The 26,867-nt window shown below is 40.6% G+C and overlaps 1 protein-coding gene across 1 annotated transcript in view; it reads left to right on the plus strand.

Annotated features, from left to right (window-relative positions):
- The window catches only part of DNAH3 (dynein axonemal heavy chain 3), a 162,820-nt gene that overhangs the window by 105,309 nt on the left and 30,644 nt on the right, over positions 1 to 26,867 (plus strand). Inside the window, exons 41-50 of the mRNA XM_078074713.1 lie at positions 7,216 to 7,319; positions 9,763 to 10,057; positions 11,854 to 12,033; positions 15,523 to 15,646; positions 15,736 to 15,892; positions 16,134 to 16,277; positions 17,228 to 17,894; positions 19,699 to 19,864; positions 21,385 to 21,601; positions 22,696 to 22,878. Coding sequence (XP_077930839.1) covers positions 7,216 to 7,319; positions 9,763 to 10,057; positions 11,854 to 12,033; positions 15,523 to 15,646; positions 15,736 to 15,892; positions 16,134 to 16,277; positions 17,228 to 17,894; positions 19,699 to 19,864; positions 21,385 to 21,601; positions 22,696 to 22,878 — 2,237 coding nt within the window. The remainder of the gene's footprint in view (positions 1 to 7,215; positions 7,320 to 9,762; positions 10,058 to 11,853; positions 12,034 to 15,522; positions 15,647 to 15,735; positions 15,893 to 16,133; positions 16,278 to 17,227; positions 17,895 to 19,698; positions 19,865 to 21,384; positions 21,602 to 22,695; positions 22,879 to 26,867) is intronic.

Consider the following 26,867-nt stretch of genomic DNA (forward strand, 5'->3'; position numbering starts at 1 on the left):
TATCTGTGTACTCAGAGCTATGCTACATGTTTGACACGTGTATCTCATTTACCCTCTACAATGATTTTCTGAGATTGACATAAAATCAGGCCCATTTTACAGGTGTACAAATGGTAACCTTAACCAAGGTCACATAGCTAGTAAATCTTTTACTCAGTTGAACCTTTTCTGTTTGGGCTAATGTTCCGATATCAAGCCACAAACTAGCTCTAGCTAATCCTATCAGCCAGAGAAGGGAGACAAATACTTTTCTGATTCATGCTTTTAGTCTCCTTTTTTTTTTATTGTAAAAAAAAAATCAATTCCATTAAGTAAAAATGACCAAAAAGTATCTCTTTGTTCATACCACCCTGTCACAAGTATTTCAGTTTTCAAAAAATTTTCTGTCTTTTCCACCTGATTTCAGCTCTCTACCTAGTTACCATAATGACATATATTCTATTTTTATTCTATTTTCATCTGTCATTCTTTTTTTTTTTAAGATTTTATTTATTTGAGAGAGAGAGAGGGAGAGAGAACTAGCCAGGGGGAGGGGGGTGCAGAAGGAGAGGGAGAAGCAGACTCCCCTCTGAGCAGGGAGCCCAAAGTGGGGCTCCATCTCAGGACCCTGAGATCATGACCTGAGCTGAAGGCAGATGCTTAACTGACTGAGTCACCCAGGCTCCCCGATCTGTCATTGTTTCTTAAAAGCATCTTTTATGTTAATACTTAGTTTTTGCAAAATAATCCATTCATCTCATAAGACATAATTTTGACTGGTCTCCTAATGTGAGACATGTAAATTATTTCCAAATTTTTGCTATCACAGATGGTGCTGCATACTCATGTATAGAGATTATTTTCATTGTGAATTATTTCCTTATGATAAATTCCCAGAAGTGGGATTTCTGACTTAGACTACAGAACATTTTTGTAGTTCTGTAAGCATAATGCCAGATTGCTTTCTAAAAGTGTTATGCCAGATTAACTTCTAGGTAAAGCTGCAGAGTGATGTAGGATAACAGAGCTCCCTCCTTTAATACCTAATGAAATGAACAAAAACAACAACAGCACAATTAAGCCTAAGAATTTCCCAGCAACAGCTAGAGAAAATGATTGGTTCTATAAACATTGAAAAGTGGTGGGCAAGAAGAGAAACACAAGATCTGGCATGCTGCATCTCCCAACCCAGAACCCACCATCCCACTGTCCTCCTAAGAGTGATGTTGAAGAAAGGTGGTGAGTTGACAAAATCCTGAGTTCTCACTGGTCATCACCACTGTGGAGAGAAGTGGATTACAGTGGTGCCTGCAGATGCAAACAATGTCTAAGAGAAACCCTTGGGCATGAAGCCCCTGCATGCTTCTGTAGGACCTTAGTACAGATGGGAGAAACTACCGGGGTTTACATCTTCCAGAGTTCTGTGCTGCGTCAGGGTTGTGAGATGAATCGTACAGGAGTGTGGGGCATTTCACTAGCTGGGTTGGGAGTGGAACCATAGTTCAGGAAAGTTGGCCAAATTGTAGAAAGAGAGTATAGAGCCCAGGTTTCCTAGCAAGGGCAATTAATTTTACCCAATCCCTGTAACTTCATGCTATGGAAAAGAAAGCCACACACCAGTCCTTGAATTGTGGTCGGGAAAGTGGGGGAGATAAACTGGCTTCTGATAATGTTGGGAAAGATGTCAAGAACTTAAACCTGATTGTATCAGAGCAAGAATGGTATGAAAACTACGAACATGAGAGAGAGGCAGATAGACAGAATGAATGAATCTAAAAGAAAACCTTACCAAGGTGCCTGCGTGTCGCAGTCAGTTAAGCATCTGACTCTTGGTTTCAGCTCAGGTCATAATCTCAGGGTCCTGGGATCAAGCCCTGTGTTGGGCTCCACACTCAGTGCAGTCTGCTTAAGATTCTCTCTTCCTCTCCCTCTGCCCCTGCCTCCCTCTCTCTGCGTGCGCGCATGTGCGCTCTCTCTCTGTCTCTAAAATAAATAAACAAATCTTTAAAAATTAAAATTAAAAAAAGAGGGGCACCTGGGTGGCTCAGTCGGTTAAGCATCTGCCTTCTGCTTGGGTCATGATCCTTGGGTCCTGGATTTGAGACCTGTGCTAGGCTCCCTGTTCAGCAGGGAGTCTGCTTCTCTCCCTCTGCCCCTTCCCCCAGCTTGTGCACTCTCTCTCTCTCTCTCCCTCCCTCTCTCAAATAAATAAAATCTTAAAAAAATTTTTTTTTAATTTAAAAGAAAATTACCTAAGAAACAGAAACCATTTCTGTTGAAATAACTTAGTAATAACATGAATTTAGTTTTTTAAAAAGTTTTTTAAGTTTAAAAGTTTTTAAAAAGATGAACAGTGTGGTACTGGCAAAAGGATATAGAGCTCAGTGGAATAGAATTGAGAGTTCAGAAATAAGCCCCTCACATTTATGGTAAGTTGATTTTTGACAAAGGTACCAAGATAATTATGTGGGAAAAGAATACTCTTTTCAACAACTGGTGCTGGGACAACTGAATATTTACATGTAAAGTAATGAATTTGTTCTTGTACTTCACACCATAGTCCAAAATTACCGTGAATCAAAGTCCTAAATTTAAGAGTTAAAACTGTAAAATTGTTAAAAATAAAAAATAGAGGTGCAAATCTTCATGACCTTGAACTAGGCAATGGTTTCTTAGGACACCAAAAACACAAGCAACAAAAGAAAAAATAGGTAAACTGGACTTTGTCAAAATTAAAAACTTTTATGGGGCGCCTGGGTGGCACAATTGGTTAAGCATCTGACTCTTGGCTTCGGCTCAGGTTGTGATCTCAGTGTTGTGAGATTGAACCCCACATCAGGTTCTGCACTCAACGTGGAGTCTGCTTTAGATTCTCTTTCCCTTTCTCTCTGCCCCTCCTGTTTGTTCTCTCTCTCTGTCTAAAATAAATCTTTAAAAAAAAATTAAAAACTTTTGTGCTTCAAAGGAGGAGGTCAAAAAAGTGGAAAGACAACCCACAGAATGGGTAAATTTTTTTTTTTTTTTTTTACAAATCATGTATCTGATAAGGGACTTATATCTGGAATATATAAAGAGGTATTACAACACAATAATAAAGAGATAACCCTACTAAAAATGGGCAAAGTAACTGAATAGACATTTCTCCAAAGAAGATACACAAAGAGTCAATAAACACATGACAACATCATTAGCCATGGGAAATGCAAATCAAAAACACAATGAGATAGCACTTCATAACTAGGATGAGAATAATAAAAAACACGGAAAACAACAAATGTTGGTGAGAACATGGGAAAATTGGAACTTTCACATATGTAAGGGAAATGTAAAATGGTACAACAGTGTTGGAAAACAGTATTTGATAATTCCTGAAAACTTAAACAGAGTTACCATATGACCCAGCAATTCCACTCCTAGGTATATGCCCAAGAGAAACAAAAACATTTGTCCACACAAAAATTTGTACATGAATGTTCATAGCAACATTATTCACAATGGCCAAAAAGTGGAAACAATCCAAATTTCCACCACCAGATGAGTGAATAAATAAAATAGAATATATCCATACAATGGAATATTCTTTAACAATAAAAAGAAGTGAAGTAATAATACATGCTACAACATGGATGAACCTTAAAAATATTATGAGGGACACCTGGGTGGCTCAGTCGGTTAACTGTCTGACTCTTGATCTCAGCTCGGGTCTTGATCCCAGGGTCGTGAGTTCAAGCCCCACATTGGGCTCCACCCTGGGCATGGAGCCTACTTAAAAAAAAAAAAAGCAGATAGATAGATCAATAGATCGATCATGGAGTAAAAGCAGGTAGTCATAAAAGAACACATATTATATGATTTCATTTACACAAAATGCCCAGAATAGACAAATCTATAGAGACTGTAGATTAGTGGTTGCCTAGTGCAGGGGATTGGTGGGGGAGATGAGGGGTAACAGCTAAAGATATAGGGTATCTTTTCCATATAATGAAATGTCTTAAAATTGGTTATAGTAATGGCTGCACAACTATGAATATTAGTACATCATGTATACATATATTTTTAGTAAACCATTAATATGGGTGACTTTCATCTCAATAAAGCTGTCTTTTCAAAGTTTGCAGATGAGGTAATAAAACAACAGAATTAGAGGAAAAGAGGGATTAAAAACCAAAGAACAGGTGCACCTGGGTGGCTTAGTGGGTTAAGTGTCCAACTCATGATTTCAGCTCAGGTCATGATTTCAGGGTCGTGAGATTGAGCCCTGCATCAGGCTCCATGCTAGGTGTGGAGCCTGCTTGGGATTCTCTCTCCCTCTGCCTCTGCCCCTCCCCCCTTACCACCCACCCACCAGGTCACACATTCTCTCTCTCTCAAAAAAAAAAAAGAAAAATCTTGCCATTTACAATGATGTGGATGGAATTAGAGGGTATTATGCTAAGTGAAATAAGTCAAGCAGAGAAAGACAATTATATGATTTCACTCATATGTGGAATTTAAGAAGCAACAGAGGATCATAAGGGAAAGGGGGGGAAAAAATAAGACAATCAGAGAGGGAGACAAACCACAAGAGGCTCTTAACTATAGGAAACAAATAGGGTTGCTGGAGGGGAGGGGGTAGGGAGATGGGGTAACTGGATGATGGGCATTAAGGAGGGCACTTGATGTAATGAGCACTGGGTATTATATACAACTGATGAATCCCTGAACTCTACCTCTGAAACTAATAATATACTATATGTTAATTGAATTTAAATAAAATAAAAACCAAAGAAACAAATTGACAATGAAACAATACCATTAATGATCTAATAAATACATTAGGAATAACAAGGAATAAAGTGTAGACATCTCATAAATGGCTTAGAGGGAAGGGTTGAGAGAACTACACTTACTATAGAAGAAAAGCCAAATACATTAAAGTGATTATCAATAGTATGATTGATATGGAGGCCAAACAATGCTATTTCCTTAAGTAGGTAACTCAGCAAATAGTATAGACAATATATACAAAGATATGAATGAGAAATTGTTCCTAAAATGTTAACAAATTATGAGCATGCTATGTTTCAAGAAAAACTGATATAGAATAATTGACCAAAAGACATAGCCCGAATAAGTTATTGGGCTTACAGATAAAAGAGATTGTATCACACATCTAGATAAGGAAAAAAGGTCAGTGAAGGGGGAAGTATCTGATGGATCTCACACTTCCACACAGCAACTTAGTACACAGGGAAGCATAAGACAACAGTCAGAAGTCTGAAGGAAAGAAAATGTGACATGAGAATATCACTCTCAGCCAAGTCACTGTTCAAAAAAAAAAAAAATCAGCTGACAGATATTACCAAACTTGCAAGAACTGAGAGAATGGAACACCTCTAAGTCCCTTCTTGGGAAAAAAAAGAAAAGAAATCAGCCAACTGATTGGTTGAACAATCAAAATGAAGAACTGTTGAATGGTCTGTGTTAGAAGCCGTAAATTTCAGCATTGAATCTATTGAAATATAGACCTCAGACTAAGGAATGGGAGAATTATGGTTGTCCTAAGCAACAACAAAAGACCCCAGAGGAGGGGAGATGGAAAGAAGAGTGAGTTAATAACCTCATAGCTTATAAACGAATCAATGAAATTGGTCTAATGTTGAGTCATGTGGATTTACAAATGAAATATAATGTCTGGATTTGCTTCAAAATACTCCAGACAGAGAAAGAAGAAAGGAAAGGGCTGGGAGAGAGAGGGGGAAAGGGAAAGGGAGGGTGGCAAATGAATATGGTGGTGATTAGTGGTGGGGACATGGATGAGACAAGAACAGCGAAATGCTGATAATTATTGAAGCCAGATAATGGGTACATGGCAGTTTATTATACTATTCTCCTTACTTTCATGTATTTAAATTAATTTTTTTACATGATAAAAAGTTAAACTACAATCCTAAAGTTGGACTAAATGATTTTTAAAAGCATAATAACTTTAAACCTATAATCACTTAAAATTATTTTTTAGTTAAGAAGCATCATGGGGCTCCTGGCTGGCTCAACCAGTAGAGCATGCAGCTCTTGATCTTGGGGTCATGAGTTCAAGCCCCACGTTGGGTATGGAGATTTTTTTTTTTTTTTTGAGAGAGAGAAGTGCGTATGCACATGCAAGTGGGAGGAGGGGCAGAGGGAGAGAGAATCCTAAGCAGGCTCCACTCAGTGTAGAGCCCATTGCGGGGCTCAATATCATGACCTGGGCCAAAATCAAGAGTCAGACGCCTAACCCACTGAGCCACCCAGGGGCCCCTGGAGATTATTGTTCTTAAGAAAATGTTTGTTAATGCCTGTTGGTGATGGTTAAAAGTTGAATAAAGATTTTCTTTTTTTTAAAAAAGCATCTTGCTGAGAGAGTAGATCTTAAAAGTTCTCATCACAAGAAAAAAAATTTGTTACTGTATGTGGAGACAAATGTTAACTAGTCTTACTGTGGTGATCATTTCTCAGTATATACAAATATCAAATCATTATGTTGTACACTTGAAACTATTATGTCAATCATACCTCAATTTTTTTTTTCAAAAAGCATCTTTTAGGAACTAGTATCTCTTGTAGTAAATCATGATTTATATGAAGTTCAGCTGGTCCTTCAGTTTTACTTGTTTTTACTCTCCTTTTTTTCTGCTATAGTTAAGTGTAATGAAATTTAACATCTTTATTTTAAAGTAGTATAATATATATATCATATATAATGATTTTAATATGTGATATGTAATTATATATGTGTACATTAATAGAATATGTATCATATATTAATGCATAATAGTACAATATATAACAGTATAATATATAATATCAAACGATCCTATCCTTATTAAATCCTTTCTTTCATCTGTCCTTCCATGTTCAATGTGTTTGTGTGCCAGAGAGAAAGCCAGAAGGATTGCCATCAAAAGTTATTTCTGGATGTGAGATTTGATTTATTGCCTTCTTCTGTTGTGCAATACTTTCTGTTTTACATTATTAAAGTAATTCTTTGTATAATTAGTACCTGTCATTTTTTTATACAAATGATAAAGTCATTACTCTTTAAAAGCTGTTTTTCCAGTTTATACAGTTACCATTAATGTGTAAGTTTCACCACAGCTCTGCCAGGGCCGGTAGTTGTACATTTTCAGAGGCCTCTAGCTGAGGTGGTAAAATACCTTAAGTATGAAATGTAAACCCCTGGCATGCTAATGACCTGTTCTGTGTCTTTGAATCCAGGAAGCATCTATGATTTTTATTTCCTCAAGCAAGGTAATGGACATTGGTACACATGGACAGAATATATCACCAAAGAGGAGGAAGATATCCCAGCTAATGCAAAGGTAAAAGAGAGGTATTTGCCATGGAGCTTTGGTTTCTAAAATTACCTGAATTTTCTCCAAGGTGGAGGAATTGACGTCAGTTCTGTATTAGCATTTTTAAGAACTTTCTTTAGAAAAAGTTTCAAACATGAGCTGGATCAGCCTTCAAACGCATGGACTTTAGAGTTAGACGCAGATTCCTTACTCAGCCTTCACGCTCTCTGCCTCAGTTTACTCAACTACACAGTAGCAGAAAGAATACTTAAAGGGTGTTTGTGAGAACCGGAGGCATGAACACATGGCACACATTATGTGCTAGATTCATGTTGGTTGCTATTTTGATTATTAGCATTGTCATGTGGTCAGTGATCAATGCCAGGTGGTCATCGGTCTTACCTCTCAGATATCTCAGCCAAAAAGGATCGTTTTCTTCAAAATTCCCAGAGAAAGATTTCCTTGATGAGAATTCTTAGAAAAACAGGTCTGATGAATGGGTTTTCTGGATAGCAGATGATTCAGCTACAACTCCTGCTCTTTTCCTTGTGGAAAATTTGCCTCTGTTAGTAGTATCTCGTGGACATACTTTATTTTTCTGGGGGTGATTGCAGATCATTCAGGCCCCAAATGGAGTGGTGGACAGTGGATGGAAAAGTGGGAATATTGACAATCAAGTCAGACAGCTGGCAGGACCACAGCTGTTCCTGAAGATGGTGTGATGAGTAGAGGTGGATGTGTGCTGAATTCAGGACACACTCTGGCGGCTGAGTGTTGTGCAGAAGCCCCAAGCACAGAGGTCCAAAACTTTAATTCTCCTTAAAGAGCTCAGTCACCTGAACTCCAGGAGTTTGAAATCATGCTGAATTCCTGCAAATAAGAGAGTCCAATGCAGAAAAGATTTTAAGTTCTGCTGAAAATTTTCCCCTTGTCAAACAGGTGTTCTAGTCTCTGAAAATAAAAATCTCTGAAACCCAACTTGCTTTAAATTCCATCTTGGTAGCAAAATAAGCATCTTTTCCTGGCCCTGCATTCAGCACCACTTACCAGCTACGTGGCTTTGGACAAGTGAGCCAGTAATTCTCCAGCCTCAGAGGGTTACTGGGAAAGCTGCAGAGGATAATATAGGCAGAACCTCCATAGCTCAATACCTATTAATTTTCTTCCTCTACACTTCAATTCCTGCCCTGTCTGTTCCTTTTCCTTTGAGCTAATTACTTATCAAAAGAAGCCCAGCCTTTTTCTGCTAGTACACACAGGGCTGCCATGTTGCACAGACTCAGTTGGCACCATTGGCATTATGGTCTAGCTTTGCTTTAGGGTCACCATTTACATAAACCACAGTGTGAACGGTGCTTTCTAGAGTTGTGCAAACAGTGGCTCCCTGTTCACTGGCCCCTCCCAGCCTAGACATATAGGGAGATGTCAGCATATGATATTCATCTTCTTTTCCCTTCCTCTGTTCCCGTGGAGGAACCAAATGTGGCCAAATGGTTGATGACAGGGTTCAGGCTCAGAGAAGCCAAACTAAGGTAAGGTATTCTACTCAAAGTAATAGGGATTCCAGGAGCCTAAGACCAAACCCTTAGAGTCCATTTGGGGTCTGAATAACAGGAAGAGTGTCATAATCCCCATATTGGAAAAAAAGGTTAAATGGGGGTGGGTCCTAGAACCAAGAATCTGAGTGTTGGAAAAAGCAGATCAGGAATAAGTGCAGGGAATGGGGGTTGAGAGTCACAACCCACCCCCCCAAGCCAAGCAGGAGGATGACATATGGGAAGTGGACCTTGCCTGGGGCAAGGCAGACAAGTTGGTTCAGAGCAATGATCTCAGAGGGCAACAGCTATAGACTGGTCCTTAATGTAATTGGTGTCTATACCATGATAGTTCAGTGGTTAAGAATATAGACTTTGGAGGGGTGCCTGGGTGGTTCAGTCAGTTAAGTGTCTGCCTTCGGCTTAGGTCATGATCCCAGGGTCCTGGGATCCAGCCCCACGTCGGGCTCCCTGCTCAGTGGAGTGCCTGTTTCTCTCTCTCCCTCTGCTGCTCCCCCTGCTTGTGCTCTCTCTCTCTCTGTCAAATAAATAAAATCTTAAAAAAAAAAAAAAAGAATATAGACTTTGGAATCAGACAAGCTGGAATTCAAGTTCTGCATTTCCACTTACTTGCTGCATTACTTGGACAAATTGCAGAAGAGCTATGGACCTCAGTTTCCTCATCTATAAAACAGAGCCAATAATGCCCATCTTGACATGTATGGTCTCATTTAACCCTCAAAACAGCTTAGTGACATGGGTGCCATTATTATCCTGTCTCACAGGTGAAGAAACTGAGGCCCCTGTGGAGGTTAAATACTCACTCAAAGTCATAAAGATAGTAAGGGATGGAGCTGAATGGATAGTAAGTCTGAATGCCAAGACCCAGCCTCCCTGGCCCAGTAACAAGACTGTCCCATGTCTTTGTGGTACAGGTCTCAGAACTCATCATCTCCACAGTGGAGACAGCCAGGCAGTCCTTCTTCTTGAAAACCTACGTGGACCATGAAATTCCAGTGCTGTTCGTGGGGCCCACAGGCACTGGCAAATCAGTCATTACCAACAATTTCCTTCTCCACCTTCCCAAAAACACCTACCTGCCCAACTTCATCAATTTCTCTGCCCGAACCTCAGCCAATCAGACTCAGGATATCATCATGTCCAAGCTGGATCGACGGCGGAAGGGCCTGTTCGGGCCTCCCATAGGGAAGAAAGCAGTGGTATTTGTGGGTAAGGCACTAGCCTGAATCTGAACACAACCAGATTCTTCTATGCTGCAGCAAACCAGAATCTCCCACTGTACAGTTCTTTTACTCTCTCTAAGAGATAATGTATTTCTGGTTAATGTAATTTAGTATTACTTCCCTCCCCTTTTCTTCTCCATCCTGCTTCCCTTCCTTTCTTCCTCCTACCTTTTTTCCCTCCCCCCCTTCCCTCCCTTTCTCTCATCTTTAATTTTGTTTTTCCATTCCTTTCCTCCTTTCATTACCATGTATTTATTGATTAAGTACTATATGTCAGATTTTTCAGTAAGATGTAGTCCAGGTCTTTTTGCCTCAATTAGGCTTCCAGTTTCCCCTGAGATGAAGATGAGCCTTTGGATCAGGGAAGGTTACCTTGTAGTGAGAATTAGTTCCAGAAGAGTGTCTACCCTCTTGCATCTCCAAAAACAGCACTTACTTTGTGATAAACCCCGTATTCCATTTTTTGTCAGATAAAGGTTATCAGTAAATGAAGAAATCTAAATATTGCTAAATAAGTATTTGTGAAATAAGCACATTGAGTTTCCCCAGGATTTTACCTCTTTACAAAGCATTCCTCGTTTATTTCATTTGAGCCTAACATCCCTGTGAGGTTATTAACCATCATTATCATTTTACTAGTCAGATAATTGAGGCTCCAGAAGGTTAAATTCTCTGTCAAACATCAAGAAAATTCTGGAGCCATGACCCAAACCTAGTTTTTTTTTATGACAAATACATTACATTTTCCACTATCTTACTGCTAACTCATGGGGTTGTCATTTAGTAAAAGTAATGCCCTACTGTTCTGGGTTATCTCATGTCCTGTCTTTAAAATTCATGTATTGATAGTGAATATTATCTTTATTTATATCCTTGCCCACCAACATTAGCTTCTTAAAGGCAGAGATCCAATTTTATTTTGTTTTCACTTTCTTTTCTTCCCTTTTCCCTTTCCTCCAAACTATTCTCCCTTCCTATTTCTTATGGCATATTCAGAAACAATTTAAGCTTTGTAGCCAAACAGATCTAGGTTCAAATCTAACTTTCTAACCATAGGCATATTGTGATTTAACTTGCATGACCCTTAGTTCCTCACCTCTAACATAAAGGTAATACTATCTTCCTTATAAAGCCATTATTTGGATTAGATGAGATAATATGTATAAAACCCCTGAAATGTTATCTGACACAAACTGGGCATTCAATCAGTGTTCATTGGAGAAAAATTAAGAGAGCTTCCATTTTATTGAGTGTCTTCTATGTGCAGTGACTGGACCACAATATGCTATTGGTGGAAATCAATCCTTGCCCTTGAGAAAGTCACTATCCTTGCCATTTTGATTTTGCTCCACAAAAACCCTAGCTCAAAATTTTTCTCGCATTGGGGTTCAGTTGTTACCTGGTGATTGATCGAATTATATACCCCGTTGGCTGGGAGTATGACTGTCTTCCTCACCATCATATCCTCAGAAATTAATAAAATGTCTAGCACATAGTAGAGAATCAATATATTGTGGTTGATAGAATGGGAAAAAAATTAAATGCCTGTTTGTTGATGCTAATCCATGCATCCTTAAAGTCACAATGGGCAGAGATCTCAGTGAGGCAGGAGAACCCAGAACCCAGGAAATCCTCTTCCCATATGGTCAGAATATCCACTGGCTGAGCCCTGCCTAGAGTGGGAATAGGACAAGTTGGCACAGACTGTCCCATGAAAGGAATATTAATTAGGCTTAAATAGCCCAAAGACTTACAGTATGTGGCCATGCCTTCTTTCCCCAGATGACCTCAACATGCCAGCCAAAGAAGTGTATGGGGCCCAGCCCCCCATTGAGCTCTTGAGGCAGTGGATTGACCATGGTTACTGGTTTGACAAGAAGGACACAAACAGGCTGGACATCGTGGATGTGCTGCTTGTGACAGCTATGGGGCCCCCCGGGGGAGGAAGGAATGACATTACTGGTACGTGAAAGAGAAATTTCATTCCTCTTCATCGTCCAGCAGAGCCAGACCACCTTCATGGATAGAGGGTTGGTACAGGGCACTCTGTCCTGATGGAAAGTGGAGAAAAGTATATTTAGGCTATAGCTGGAAGGGTTTGGGCTAGCTCCAGGGAGTGGAATTTGAAGACTTCATATTGGAAATTGTGTGAAATGGACTTGAAGATGAAAAGAGAATGTGAGAGTCTTTGGCTAGGCCCTGGAGGAACAGAGTTCCCTGGAGGAACTCTCCATATGAAAAGGAGAGTTCAGTGTGGCCAGCATGTGTACCAGGAGGGAGGCTAGATCAGAGGTTCTCAAGCAGGGGTGGTGATGGATTCACCTGTTGTGTTTTTTTTACAGTTCTTCAGATTGCCAGAGATAGAACAACTAACCCAAAGTGGCCTAAACAAAATAATAATTAAAAAAAAATAAGAGCTCCCCCCATCATCTAACAATTCAGGAATACATTTGCTTCAGGTGCAACTGGATTCTTCTAGGATCTGTGTTTTAATTCTGAGATACATCCTTGCTTAAGAATCTTAATACCATCTCTAGACTTAAGATTCTTTGACCTCACTCTCCCCTCTGACATTTAGCTTTCTTACCTGTAAAATTTTCTGTAAGGAAAATGGACAGGATGATCTTAATTGGTACATTGTGTATCTAAGAATACAGACTCAAAAATGATCACTACCAAGACATGTACTAGTAAAATTGCTGGACTTTAAAGAAAAGGAAAAACTCTTTTGGGCATCTAGGCACAAAAGAGTACATGACTTTTAAGAGAAATAAAATTAGATCATCTTAAAACTATTCAACCACAATGCTTTATGCCAGAAGAAAATAAAATAATGTATTTAAGTTACTCAAGGAAACAAAATGGGAGTCAAGGATTTTAAAGTCAGAAAAGCTGACTTTCGGATATAAAAGGAAAATTGTTATCAGAATGCAGTAAGTCAGATTTATTTCCACAAGTCCTTTCTTGGGAATCTACTAGAAAATGGGTTTCACATGATCAAAATGACTATAAAGAAATAGGTGTTATATGCAACTAATGAATCGTTGAACACTACAACAAAAAAATAAAGTATTTCAATATTCAAAATTTAAAAAAAAGAAATAGAACAACTGGTAGTAAGCATTAAATATACAGTTATTTGTTGAACTAAGACTACCTGGGAGAGATTATAATATGTAAAGGCTATAAGACCCAGTGATACAGAACAACTGAAAATGGAGGGGAGATTAGGATAGCAAGTACAAAAAGTTTTAAACTGTTTTCAGTTATCATAATTGGTAGTGGTAGTATATTCTTAGTCTAAGAGCTCTGTATAAAGTAGGATTATACAAACAAGTTATTGTGGAATTTTCTATTTCCACTGACCCTTGTGTCCTTGAAAACCAGGAGTCTCAGTATGGAAGAAAGGAGATCAAGATGTAATATAGATGAAATTAAGTGAAAGCCCTGTAGTCCTAAATTAGAAATATCAGTAGTAGCTCATGATGTACTAGGTCTAGGAAATAATAAACAACTCATTAACACTGAGCATGCCTACCACCCAGATTGTTTTGAAATCCAGTTTCCTACTAAAAGGAACCACAGCTTCTTGAGAAATGGCTGATTGCATATCTAGGGCAGAAAATATACAAGTTGAGCTTGTAACTTCTTGATATACTAGAGAATGAGAAAACTTTTAAAGATTAAATGGTCATGTCAACAGGACTCAGTTGGCAACATAAGGAGGCCCTCACTGGCCAAAGATGGGAAAATTTGAGCTTCAACAATGAGAGCAATTTTAATGGATTGAAATTTGTCAAAATATATTTAAATCCATTACTCTATAAAACAATGATAGTTGGTCATTTTACAGAGGATGGTAAGGAACCAATTTATTATCTTGAAAACTGATAAATAAATGGAAAGAATCAAACATTTATCCTGACTTTCTTATATGAAATGTACCACAGTATAAGCAAATCCTAGATGAGGAGAAATTCTTTATAAAAATATTCCAACCAATATATGAAAAAGAGATGATAGAATATCACCATTTTATACTAATGAGTGACTTAATGGATCTAGCCGTTGAGCATCCATAGCTACCAACATCACAAAGGGAGAGATACCATTATGTCTCTAATGAAAGAATATACCACCACATACCATCTGGAATCTGAATCTGATCAAATCTCTAGATCCAGCTGCAAATTACTATGAAATACATATGAGGACAGAGGAATAGAATTAACTGCACCCTGAGTATGCAATGAGCAAAATCCTAACTGTGGAAACTCTACAGATCAAACAGCCCAGATACTCTTAACAGACAAAAGATGAAAGAAAGGGATGGAAGGGGAACCTATAGATTAAAAGAGACTTGAAGACTTGAAGACATACCAAGTTTTTTTTTTTTTAATTGGGAGGATTAAACTCTGGTGTGTAGGAATGAACACTTGGGTGATAAAAACATAAAAAAATGCAAGACAGCAAATCACTATTAAAGTCAGGATAATAGTAACCTTTGGAGAGAGAGAGAGAAGGCTAAGATTGGTATGGGATATATGGAGGGGCATCTGTGGAGGGTTGGAAAAGCTTTATTTTTTTACTTGGATGGTAGACGTAAGGGTGTTGACCTTATGATTCACTAAACTTTATATTTGTTTTTCTCTGGTTTTCAGTATCTGCATTTTATTTTATATAATAAAATGCTTTTTAAAAACAGATACGCAGACAAATTTATAGAAATAGAAAATAGGTTATTCGTTGCCAAGGGCTCCAAGGAAATGGAGAGTGACTGCTAGTGGGTACAAGATTTCTTTCTGAGGTGATTAAAATGTTCTAAAATTGATTATGGTGTTGGTTTCACAACTATTAAAAAGCGATTGAATTGTGTACTTTAAATGGGTGAATTGTATAGTATGTGAATTATATCTCAATAAAGCTGATATATAGATATATAAATATATAGATATCTAACATTAGGTAAATATAGATATAGGTAGATACATAAGGATACCAAATTAATAGTGGTTAATTGGGGGAAGAATGGATTTGGTATGTGGGAAGTAAGTCAAAGATGATGCTCACTTTCTATAAAAGTATTTCTGAATTGACTATTTTACAATGATCACATATTGCCTTCACTTTTAAAAAATAATCTTGAACACTAGCTTAGTGCTGTTAATAGGATTTCAGCAATCATGGAGATGTTCTACATTTGCATTATGCGATACAATAGCCAGCCACTAGCCACATGCTACCCTTGTGCACTTGAAATGTGGCTAGTGAGACTGAGGAAATTATTTTTTAATGTGACTTAATATTAATTAGGTTTAAATAGCCATATGTGGTTAGAGGCTGCCATGTTGGATAGCACAGCTCTAGAACGATAAGACAGAGGAAAACATACTCTTTCATATCCCAGGATCACAAGCCCAGGAGGTAGGTGTGAGTGTGTGTGTTTTCCAGGACGATTCACTCGCCATCTAAATATTCTTTCCATCAACGCCTTTGAGGATGACATTTTAACCAAGATTTTCAGTTCAATTGCTGACTGGCACTTTGGGAAAGGATTTGACGTGATGTTCTTAAGGTAAGAGGTTCCTGTGTCTTCCACAATATTGGCCCAGATCCTCAGTTCTGGCCCCTCCTTGATGAATCTCCCTTTCTCTTCCTCCCAAGGTATGGAAAGATGCTGGTACAAGCTACTATGACAATTTATAAAGCTGCAGTTGAGAATTTCTTGCCAACTCCCTCCAAGTCTCATTACGTCTTTAACTTACGGGACTTTTCACGGGTTATCCAAGGGGTACTGCTCTGCCCTCACACCCACCTGCAGGTCAGACACTATCATTTCTGTTATCAAGTTCATTCAGCAATAGCCTTAGCTACATGAATAAACAGTGATAATAGTAATAGCTAACTTTTATTAAGCATTTATCTCTGCTAGGCATTGTGCTAAGTATTTTATAAACATTATCTTGTTTAATGTAACACAGTCAACCCCAGGATTTAGAAAGAAAACTACCAACTCAGGTACCACCTTCCATTCATACAAATAATTAACTCTGGATTTTTAGGATGTGGAAAAATTTATCCGACTTTGGATCCATGAGGTTTATCGGGTCTTCTATGACCGTCTGATTGACCATGAGGACAGACAGGTCTTCTTCAACATGGTGAAGGAAACCACATCCAGTTGCTTCAAGCAGACTATGGAGAAGGTAAGCCAGATCCTATGAGCATTTGGCCTCAGAAATGGTCACAAATATTTGACTATGTTAGTCTCAGATTTCAAGTTTCCTTCCTAGTGGAGACTCACAGCTCTGCTTTCTGAATCTCAGGAAATGGGATTAAATCATCTAGTCATTTGATTTGATGATATTATACTTGGCCCAATTTTGTTTCACTTCCCTGATAACATATACATTTGTATCTATTCAAAGTGGTTTATGATCTGATGTAATTGTTTATAATTAACTTAAAATACATTTTTAAGGTTAATTAATTTGTGAGATGAGAAATGAACTGTGAAATTTTTATGGTTTGATTGAGGCCCTGGTAAAACCTAAGTAGAAGAGTGCCATGTTTCCCATTTGTAAATATTTTGTCTTCCCATTTTGAGTAAGGAAAGTTGTTTTAAGCCTATGTGTTTACATTATCTAGTTGTACCTCTATTTTTAAGAAGCTGTGATTTCTCCACAGAAAAATTGCAGGTGTTTCATGTTGCATCCAGAGGCCAAGTGCAGGAGCACTGCCAGGTTCTAATATCAGGAAGAGAAAGTATCTAGAACATTCCTACTCTAGCCACAGAGTGGGGGCCAGGGGTAGTACCTGTACCTTTGTTTGGTGAAGGAGCAAGCACATAAAAAAATTGGTGCCATCCTTCAACCGCCACTGGGATCTCACAGCCTGACCACCAACATTTTAACCATTTGGCAAACAGATCGACTCTCACTTTCGTGCTTTTTTCTCTAATGCCCTTTCATCATAGTCTTTACACCCATCAGATCCAAATATTGTGTTATAAAAAAAATTATTGATGGATCCTCACTTTGGAGAATATGCTCAGAGGAAACAAGCATATCTCTTGTTCCCTCCCTCTATAACCTCCCACTGCCAACTTGGTTGGGCCACTGGTGGAATGCCTGGCTGAGATTTATCTTTCCCACAGGTCCTCATTCACCTGTCACCCACTGGAAAGATTGTCGACGATAATATCCGTAGCCTCTTCTTTGGAGATTTCTTCAAGCCAGAAAGTGACCCAAAAATCTATGATGAGATCACTGACCTGAAACAGCTTACAGTGGTCATGGAGTACTACCTGGAAGAGTTCAACAACATCAGCAAGGCCCCCATGTCTTTGGTCATGTTCAGGTTTGCCATTGAGCACATTTCTAGGATCTGCAGGGTCCTGAAGCAGGACAAAGGCCACTTGCTCCTGGTGGGCATCGGGGGCAGCGGGCGGCAGAGTGCCAGCAAACTGTCCACATTCATGAACTCATATGAGCTGTACCAGATTGAGATCACCAAGAACTACTCAAGCCATGACTGGCGGGAGGACCTGAAGAAGATCATGCTGCAGGTTGGAGTGGCCACCAAGAGTACTGTGTTCCTCTTTGCTGATCACCAGATCAAGGACGAATCATTCATCGAGGACATCAACATGCTTCTGAACACAGGGGACGTGCCCAATATCTTCCCAGCTGACGAGAAGGCTGATCTTGTAGAGAAAATGCAAATGGCAGCCAGGACAGAAGGCGAGAAGATCGAGGTCACTCCTCTTTCTATGTATAACTTCTTTATTGACAGGGTAAAGAAGAACCTTCACATTGTCCTTGGTAAGAAGAAGCAAACTCAATTTTCCCCTTTCCTCTGGAGTGCCCTAAACTCAGTCCTCTTACAGTGGTCCAAGGATTGATCTAGCCATGGCACTCACCCAGGGGTTTGTGCCTGAATTCCCGTGGAAAATGACCCTCCCCTAAACCACTATTTTAAAACTGTTCCACTCCACGGGCGCCTGGGTGGCTCAGTTGGTTAAGCGACTGCCTTCGGCTCAGGTCATGATCCTGGAGTCCCGGGATCGAGTCCCACATCGGGCTCCCTGCTCAGCAGGGTGTCTGCTTCTCCCTCTGACCCTCCTCCCTCTCATGCTCTCTGTCTCTCATTCTCTCTCTCGCAAATAAATAAAATCTTAAAAAATAAATAAATAAATAAAATAAAATAAAATAAATAAATAAAACTGTTCCACTCTTCTCAGTTCTTTTTTTTAAAGATTTATTTATCTATTCCAGGGAGAGAGAGAGAGCAGGAGGAGGGGCAGAGAGAGAAGGAGAGAGAGAATCTCAAGCAGACTCTGCACTGAGCACTGCGCCTAATGCAGGGCTCCATCTCATGACCCTGAGATCATGACCTGAGCTAATATCAAGAGTTGGACGACTAACTGACTGAGCCACCCAGGCACCCCTCTTTTTTTTTAATTTAAATTTTACTTAGTTAAGATACAGTGCGATATTGGTTTCTGGAGTAGAACAACACCCAGTGCTCATCACAAGTGCCCTCCTTAATACCTATCACCCATCTAGCCCATCCCCCCATACTCTTCTCAGTTCTCTAAATTCTCCTCTGAACCTTCTCCTTCCTTTTAGTGCATTACCCTGGTGGCCTCACATCTGGAGTTCTCTCTGTGAATGACATCTCCAATCTATCCAGAAACCTAGGGGTTATATTTAATACTTTTCTCTCATGTACCATGTCCTGTCAGTTTTTACTTCCTTGCTTTCTCTTAAAACCACCCATTTATCTCCATCCCCACCACCTTTGCATTAGCTAAATTGCCATCATCTTGCCCAGCCTCACCTCTGCAACCTTCTAACTATTCTCTCTATGTCCACTCTTGTCCATTCCAGACCAGACCTTTCTGTTCCACTGACTCAGGATGGTTTTTTTTTTTATATGTATTGCAAATATGATCATTGTGTGTGTACACACACACACAAACACTTAATATGCTTTCTATCAGGATAAATGCCAAAATTCCTAATCTACGGTTTTATAAGGCCACCTGCCATACTGTCCCCTTTATTCTCTCCACTCTCCTCTCAAACCAAGCTTCCCATTCTCTCTCTGTTCTTCAGCCACAATGACCTCCTCATATTTCCACCTGTGCATTATGCTTCCTCCTACCACATTGAGCCTAAATTAAAAAATGTATGGAATTTAGCCAGAATTTGTGCTTGGATGGAGATGGGGTCAGAAACAAGCCGATGGACCCCACTCAGCTTCCATAAGTAACTATGTATGGGGCATCCATGGCTCCCTTAAGTCTGAGTCAGCACAAATAGAGCAAGAAGATCAAAGGGCACAAACCATGCTGGCTAAGTGATGCAAAAGATCTGGAAAGGAGAACAATAGGCATGGGAGACCAGTCAGAAGGCTATTATAATATACTGAATTCCCATCACAAAGTTGAATGAAAATATCCTATGATTCCCCTGTGCTTCCCAGGCATTCATCATAACTATTCCTGTTACACCCCTGGAGTACCAACAGGAAACCAACCCCTTACCCACCAGAATCCTTGGAAAGAACTGCCTGGCTCCTTGCCTTGGAGGAAGGAAACTAACCAAGTCTGCTTTTCCTTAGCCATGAGCCCAATTGGGGACGCCTTCCGGAACCGCCTGCGGATGTTCCCTTCACTGATCAATTGCTGTACAATTGATTGGTTCCAGTCCTGGCCCACGGATGCCCTGGAGTTGGTAGCCAACAAATTTCTGGAAGATGTGGAGCTTGATGACAATATTCGGATAGAGTAAGCATTAGCTGCATTTTAGTACCCTAACCAAATATTCCAAATTGAAAATCCAGATACTGGCTGTATTGTTATTATTGTTTTAAGATTTCTCAATTTCTGTATAGAAAACCACATTTAGTTAGATATTTAATAAATCACCTTTCCTGAAAAAGAATGAAATTTCATTGTTCAGAATTGTCCTGGAGATGCGCTATTGTCATAGCTATGAGAACCTAGCTCTAATAATATAGCTATTTCCAAAGTTTTAGAGCATACATTCTCAGTAGGGGTGACAGCGCTACCAAGGGGATGAAAACTGGTTATTATGAGGGTGAAAAAAAACTTAGTCTTTTATGTATAAAGCACAGATAAAAACAACCCAAAAAGTGCACTTAATTTTAGCTAGAGTAAGGGAAGAGATGAGAATGTTGACTTCCTGGGTGCCCCATGAAGAGAGTGGTCATGTCATCTGCTTTGTCAGACTCTATCCTTAGTGTCTAGCAGGTGCCTGGTACAGTAATTCAGTTACTGTTTATTAAATGAATGAATGGAAAATGAAGAAGTAGGTAGGGATCAGAATATTGATGGCTATAAATTCCATTTTAAGAACTTTGAACTTTATGCTTTCGGCCAGAAGACCCTTAACTTGGGTCCATAGGCTCATGAACAGAATTCAGAGGATCACTTAATGTGAATGGAGAAAAATTATATGTTCATTTTCACTGACATCCAACTGGTATTTTGAGTTTATTTCAATAATGAATGTAGGCAGTAAATCCCAGTAGGATTAGCAGGACTTGTTAAAAACAGGAATCACAGTTGTGTGTGTTTTTTTTAATAACTCACTCAGTCATTATAGTTACGTCAGTATATCATTTCCTTCAAAGTTGTGGTAGGTTTTAGACCTGCTGCCCAATCTTATTATTTAATGTAGAGGTCAGCAAAGCATGATCTACTGGCCAAGTCCAATTCATAGCCTGTTTTTATAAATAAAGTTTTATTGGAACACAGCCATGCCATTTTTTTCCCACACAGCAGACTTGAGTAGTTACTACTATTCAACCATGTGGACCATTGATTTTTACTATTTGCAGATAGTAAAACAGTTTTACTTTACAGAAAAAGTTTGCTGACCCCTGACATATCACAAATTTGGTTTTTAAAATATTTTGAAAATGATTTCAACATAATTGGTTCCTTTTGTAATCCAATATATTTTGTTTTATGCATTTTAAAACATTATTCTGCAAAATTCAGAGACTTCACCAGACTGCCAAAGATTAAGAGCTCCTGCTTAAGCTCTGGTGATTCCCCAAAATGATCAGAAATGGAAATTACTTGCTTGAAAATCGTTCTAGTAAGAATATACACCTCTCCAAAACTTCTCGCAGCTCTGTTGACCTGTCTTTGAGAATTTGGGACTCTACCAGGCCGTAGTCAGTGTGCACCTTCTCACATCCTCACACCTATAGCCACAGCCATGCTAGGTCTCTCTGGAGGACATTGGGCCTGCCTAACCATCCTTTTGTCCTCGGTAGGGTCATCTCCATGTGCAAATATTTCCAGGAGAGTGTGAAGAACCTGTCACTTGATTATTACAACACACTTCGCAGACACAACTACGTCACCCCCACCTCCTACCTCGAATTGATCCTAACCTTCAAGACACTCCTGAATACCAAGAGGCATGAGGTTGATATGATGAGGAACCGTTACCTGACAGGTCTGCAGAAACTGGAGTTTGCATCTTCACAGGTGAGCACTGCCACAAGAGAACAGGGACAAAGAGGTCCAGGATTAGGTGGATGCAGTGAGGCTCTTGTTCAGGTGCAGAATTTAAGAGGTCACTATATAAAGACAGCATCTACTCCTATACTTGCAGAGCTCACCTTGCTTGCCTCAGCCTCAACCCAGCCCTATGAGATTCTGTCTTTCTTTAAGATTTTGGTATTTTGTTCATCATGGATGAACCCCGAATGTGTTATCTCACCTCTTGGGCCTCAGTTTCGTCTTCTGTATAAACGGGCTGTGTTCCACACAAAGAAACCACGATGCAGAGAGGCCAGGAGATTTGCCAAGATCATACCTGCAGCCTCGTGAGTAGCCAGTGCAAGTGATCGGGCCAAAACTGAAACTCAGCTCTGCACAATTCCAGAACCTGTGCTCCTCACCAGGCCAGCATGCTGTGCTTCTCCCACACGCTTGCTGAGAACAGTGGTTGCACGATTGTGAAACCCTCCTCAAATATGCATCTGAGCTGCCTTAGAAGGTAGAATCAGGGCCAGTGGATTTAAAAAATGGCACAACTCTCCTGAGAGGAAGTGAGCTCTCCACCATTAGAGGTGTTCAAACAGAGGTCGGAAAACCACTTGACAGGAATGCTTTAGAGAGCATCAGACTCTTGGGAAAAGTGGCCTTGAAAGTTCCTCTTATCCCAGGTATCTCAGGCATATGTGTTTTTTTTCATTGACTATGAAAAAAAAAGTAAGTTTTTTTTTCATAGTCAATGAAATAAGTTTTATTCTATCTCTCCCTACTCCCAGTACTAAAATTTAGGCTCAAGAGCATGAAGGAAACTGTACTTTTTAAAAAATGTATAAGTTTACCATTCTATGTCTAGTGTCTAGCACCGTGCTTGATAATTTACAACACATAGTATGAACTCAGTAACTAAGGACTGAAAGATCAAAGGGAGAAACTCCAGCCAACAAATGCATACCCAGTACCATGGTAAAATCATTAGTATTTTCTGCGTTTATGATAGTTTAGAGAATTGTTTCAACTCCTGCCAACCGTGCCATTTTCGGCTTTGACATAGCTGACCCCCCCCCACCCCCCTCCCTTGGTAGGTGGCAGTAATGCAAGTACAACTGACTGCTCTCCAGCCTCAACTCATCCAGACGTCTGAGGAGACTGCCAGGATGATGGTGAAAATTGAAGAGGAGACGAGAGAAGCTGATGCCAAGAAACTTCTGGTGAAGGCGGATGAAAAAGAATCCAATGCTGCTGCTGCCATTGCTCAAGGAATCAAGGTATAAAGAGCCAAGAGGAAAAGGGAGGGAAGCAGCGTTTTTCTGGGCTTATCCAGTCTCTCATTAGGCATCCAACTAGAGCCTAACTCAGCCCTCAGGGTGTGTGTGGTCAGGCCCATCCTGCAGAAGAGAAGAGTGAGGCTTGAAAAAGACAGATGACTTTCCAAGCATCACGTAGCTAGTAAATGATGAAGCAGGTCTCTGTGACACCTGGCTCTCTCCAGGAAGAATTATTGTTTTCCACATATTCTCCATCTCACTCAGAGTCAAGGCCCACAGACCAAACATAATCTAACCTCATCTCATTACTTTTCCCTCATTCACTCTGCTCTGGCCACACTGGCCTCCTAACTATTCCTCAGAGAAGTACAAAGGCACTCTCCCACCCCAGGGCCCTTGCACTGGCTGTTCCTCTGCCTGTCTCCTTCACCTCCATCATGTATTTGCTCAGATGTGCCTGGCATGTTACGGGTGTGGAATAAATCATTGTCAAATGACAGAATGTTGAACCTAGAAGACCCCACTTGAAGGTGATTCTTATATCAAAGAATAGCCCTGGGAAGGGCTTTACCTACATTCTGATATTAGAAGAGAATCTGATTAACATTCCTGTGATATTATATATTTCTCAGCACTTTCAATTGCATAATTCCATTTGACTGTCACGACTTCCTTGGACTTAGGAATGACAGGTATCAATGACACTGAAGTTTCGTGGCAAACAGAGTTGCACAGCTGCTTAGTGGGTTTAGAATCCAGGGCTATTGGCACTTAGCTCAAGATACTTGTCCCTGCTCAGCAGTTAGAAAATCTTTTTAACCATTCTTCAAAAAAGAGCTTGAGTGAGGAGTAGCTTGTGTCTGGCTTCTAGGATAAATAAGTCATGGGGCACTTTCTTGAAAAGGACAGGCCTTCCAGACTGGTTTTTCTCCAGTGAGTCCTGAGACCTGGCCTTTCATAGATTCCCTTGGGTCCGATCTCTGGCTTCAGAGTCACACAGTGAATGCCCCGGATAAGAGAGGTGTGCTCACCCATAGTCCCAGGGGCACAGCCAGGAGCCCCATGGAACCATAAAAGATGGTGACCACCAGGGACCAGAATCCAGTGGGCAGTGGGTGTTTTGCCATGCCAAGATGATAGTAATAGCTACTACTTATCAGCACCATGCTGGTTTCTTGTAATCCTTCATTTAACAAATGTTTATTGAACACTTGCTGTGTGCTTCCTAGGCAGTGGAATAAGACAGACAAAATTCCTTCCTTCATGGAGACTGTATTCTCTTGTCCTTGATTTATGTTGCCTTTTATCATTCCAACAGCCCTGCGAAGCACATGGTATCATTCCCAGGTTACAGATAAGGAAATCACGGTACAAGAACTTTAATGACTTGTCCAAGGTCACGCGGCTACCAAGTGACCGAATCTGGGTTCAAACCTAGAGTTCTCGGATTCTGAAGCCCTTGCGTTTGGCTACTATTCCAGAAGTGGCAAACTGGTAGCTAGGGGGTGCATACTTACACTGTGACACACACAGTATTTTTTTTTTTAATCTGAAATAATCCTCTACTTGTAAGAAATCAAGAGATTTGAAGTAGAAATTCTGAATGTTCAGTTTTTCTTCAGAAGAAAAATCAAGCATCCTGGTAGCACTGGACCTGCATTCCTGGGTTGCCCCCATCAGCAGTGTTGACTAGATGCTGCCCCATGTGGCTTCCAGCTCAACAAAGCCCCACCCAACCCACTTCCACACTCAGGCCTGGCCCCAACAGGCGCATGAATTTGCAATTCTTCCATGGTTTTTTTACTAGAATTGGGCATGTCGGGACTCAGTATTTGCTCTGCCCCTTCCGAAACTCAGTTTTCTCATCTATAAAATGGGGATAGTAAGAGAAAAACATGTAAATTTTGTAGTATGTGTCCAACACACAGAGTTTAGTGGCAAACATTCATTCTCTCAAACTGTTGTTCTTTACCTTGAACCAAGTGGACTTGCCCGTTTGGTAACGGGCAGCCTCTTGCCACGTGTAGGTACCATCACACCCAGGATTCTGCTCCACAATGTCAGGGGCAAACAGGGACTCACTGGAACAGGAGGGATGCTGGAGGTGACATGGAGACAACCCACCATACCCATTCCTGGGCAGTAAACTGCCGCCTTGGGTTTCGGTGTCAAGGGTGAGGTCTGACGTTTTGCCCTCTCATCCCTGAGTGTCAGGAGTGACATCCTGGAGGTGAGTCACGAGGTGCGTCCAGGGAGGAAAAAGAAGCTGTGCTTGCTCTGAGTTTCCCCAAGAACCAGAACCCCTCCCTGAACCTCTCAGAGTTACAGTGCTCCACACAAGGACTGTAATTTTCTCCAATCTCCTCCCACCCCTAGAGATGAGACATCCTGGGAGAGCCCCCGGTGTGGTGACTCCTGCAGTGGAGAGGCTCAGCCAGGCTTGTGGAATCCATCCAGGGATAGGGAGGAGACTGGCAGAAACGAGGCCCCAGACCCTTGCTTCCCAAGTACAGCAGTTTGCTTAGAGCAGTCATTTCTTTTTAAGCTAATGAATCATTTCTTTTCCCCCTAATGAGGATATTAAGTGATGCCCAGAATGGCTGCAGAGTTGACTTTTTGTGTTTTGTCAGAGGGCACTGTGCTTTATACCTTTCAAAGAGCCCTCGTGCTCCTTGCATTGCTAAGCAACAGGGGGTTTTTTTGGGTTTTTTTGTTTTTTTTAGAGAGGTAGAGAGAGGGGAGCGAGAGAGAGGGTGGGAGGGGCAGAGGGAGAGAGAGAGTCTTAAGCAGACTCCTCACTGAGCATGGAGCCTGATGCAGGATTCAATCCCACGACCCTGAGATCATGACCTGAGTTGAAACCAAGAGTCAAATGCTTAACCGACTGAGCCACCCAGGCGCCCCAGGGGTCATTTTTAACCATAATGTTTTTTATCATAGAAAAAAATGATAACAGTAATAACACATATGAAAGAATATTTAAGAACTCAGCTTTAACACCTTCTCAATTTTCCAAGTTTCCTTCTAGCCCCTGTCTACACACATGGATAATTTCATGTTACTGCAGTCATAGTATCATTGCAGTTTGCATCATGCTTTTTTACTTCCTTAACATCGTATCACAAATGTTTTTCCAAAATGTCATATAATCATTTTAATGACCATTTTAAGTAAGTGCTTCTCTCATCAAGTAGCCATTCCCCTACTGGGCACGGAAGTCTATTCCTTCCTGCCCTGTTTTCAGTGTTTCAAGAGTATAAGCTGGAGTTTCTCAACAGCGCCGTGTGTCAGAACCACCTTTGGAATTTGAAAAGTGCAGGTGCCCAGACCTCACCCAGACTGCATGAATCAGAATCTCCGGGTGTGGGGCCTGACCATGAGGATGCCCTAAATGTTCTTCAGTGACTCTGAGGCAGAGCCAGGGTTGAGAATCACTGTTCCCATAATATTATAATTAGAGCCTTTTCGAGGCACTTGACAAACAAGCTTGCTGGGACCCAGGCCGTGCTTCTTAGGAAAGGGAGCAGAGCTACTGGGCCACTGGAGGACAAGAAGCATGTGTGGGCCATTAGTTGTCTGGCACATTATAGGAAAGGAACATGGAACTGTTGGTGACACCTGTGGGCACCTGGGATCATTGAAATCCACCAAGAATCCACAGCTGTGGCTAAGTCAATACCTTTGGTCTCCTCTGCCACCAAACTCTATCTGAAGCTGACCGTGAGAAACAGCAGGCTCGGGGTGCCTGGGTGGCTCAGTCATTAAGTGTCTGCCTTTGGCTCAGGTCATGATCCTAGGGTCCTGGGATCGAGCCCCGCATCGGGCTCCCTGCTCCGCGGGAAGCCTGCTTCTCCTTCTCCCACTCCCCCTGCTTGTGTTCCCTCTCTCGCTGTCTCTCTCTGTCAAATAAATAAATAAAATCTTAAAAAAAAGAAAGAAAGAAACAGCAGGCTTTGGTTTCAATTCTTTTCCTCTTGCCTTGCCCTCTG

Source organism: Halichoerus grypus, chromosome 6 (genome assembly GCF_964656455.1).
Source record: "Halichoerus grypus chromosome 6, mHalGry1.hap1.1, whole genome shotgun sequence".
Classification (NCBI taxonomy): domain Eukaryota; kingdom Metazoa; phylum Chordata; class Mammalia; order Carnivora; family Phocidae; genus Halichoerus; species Halichoerus grypus.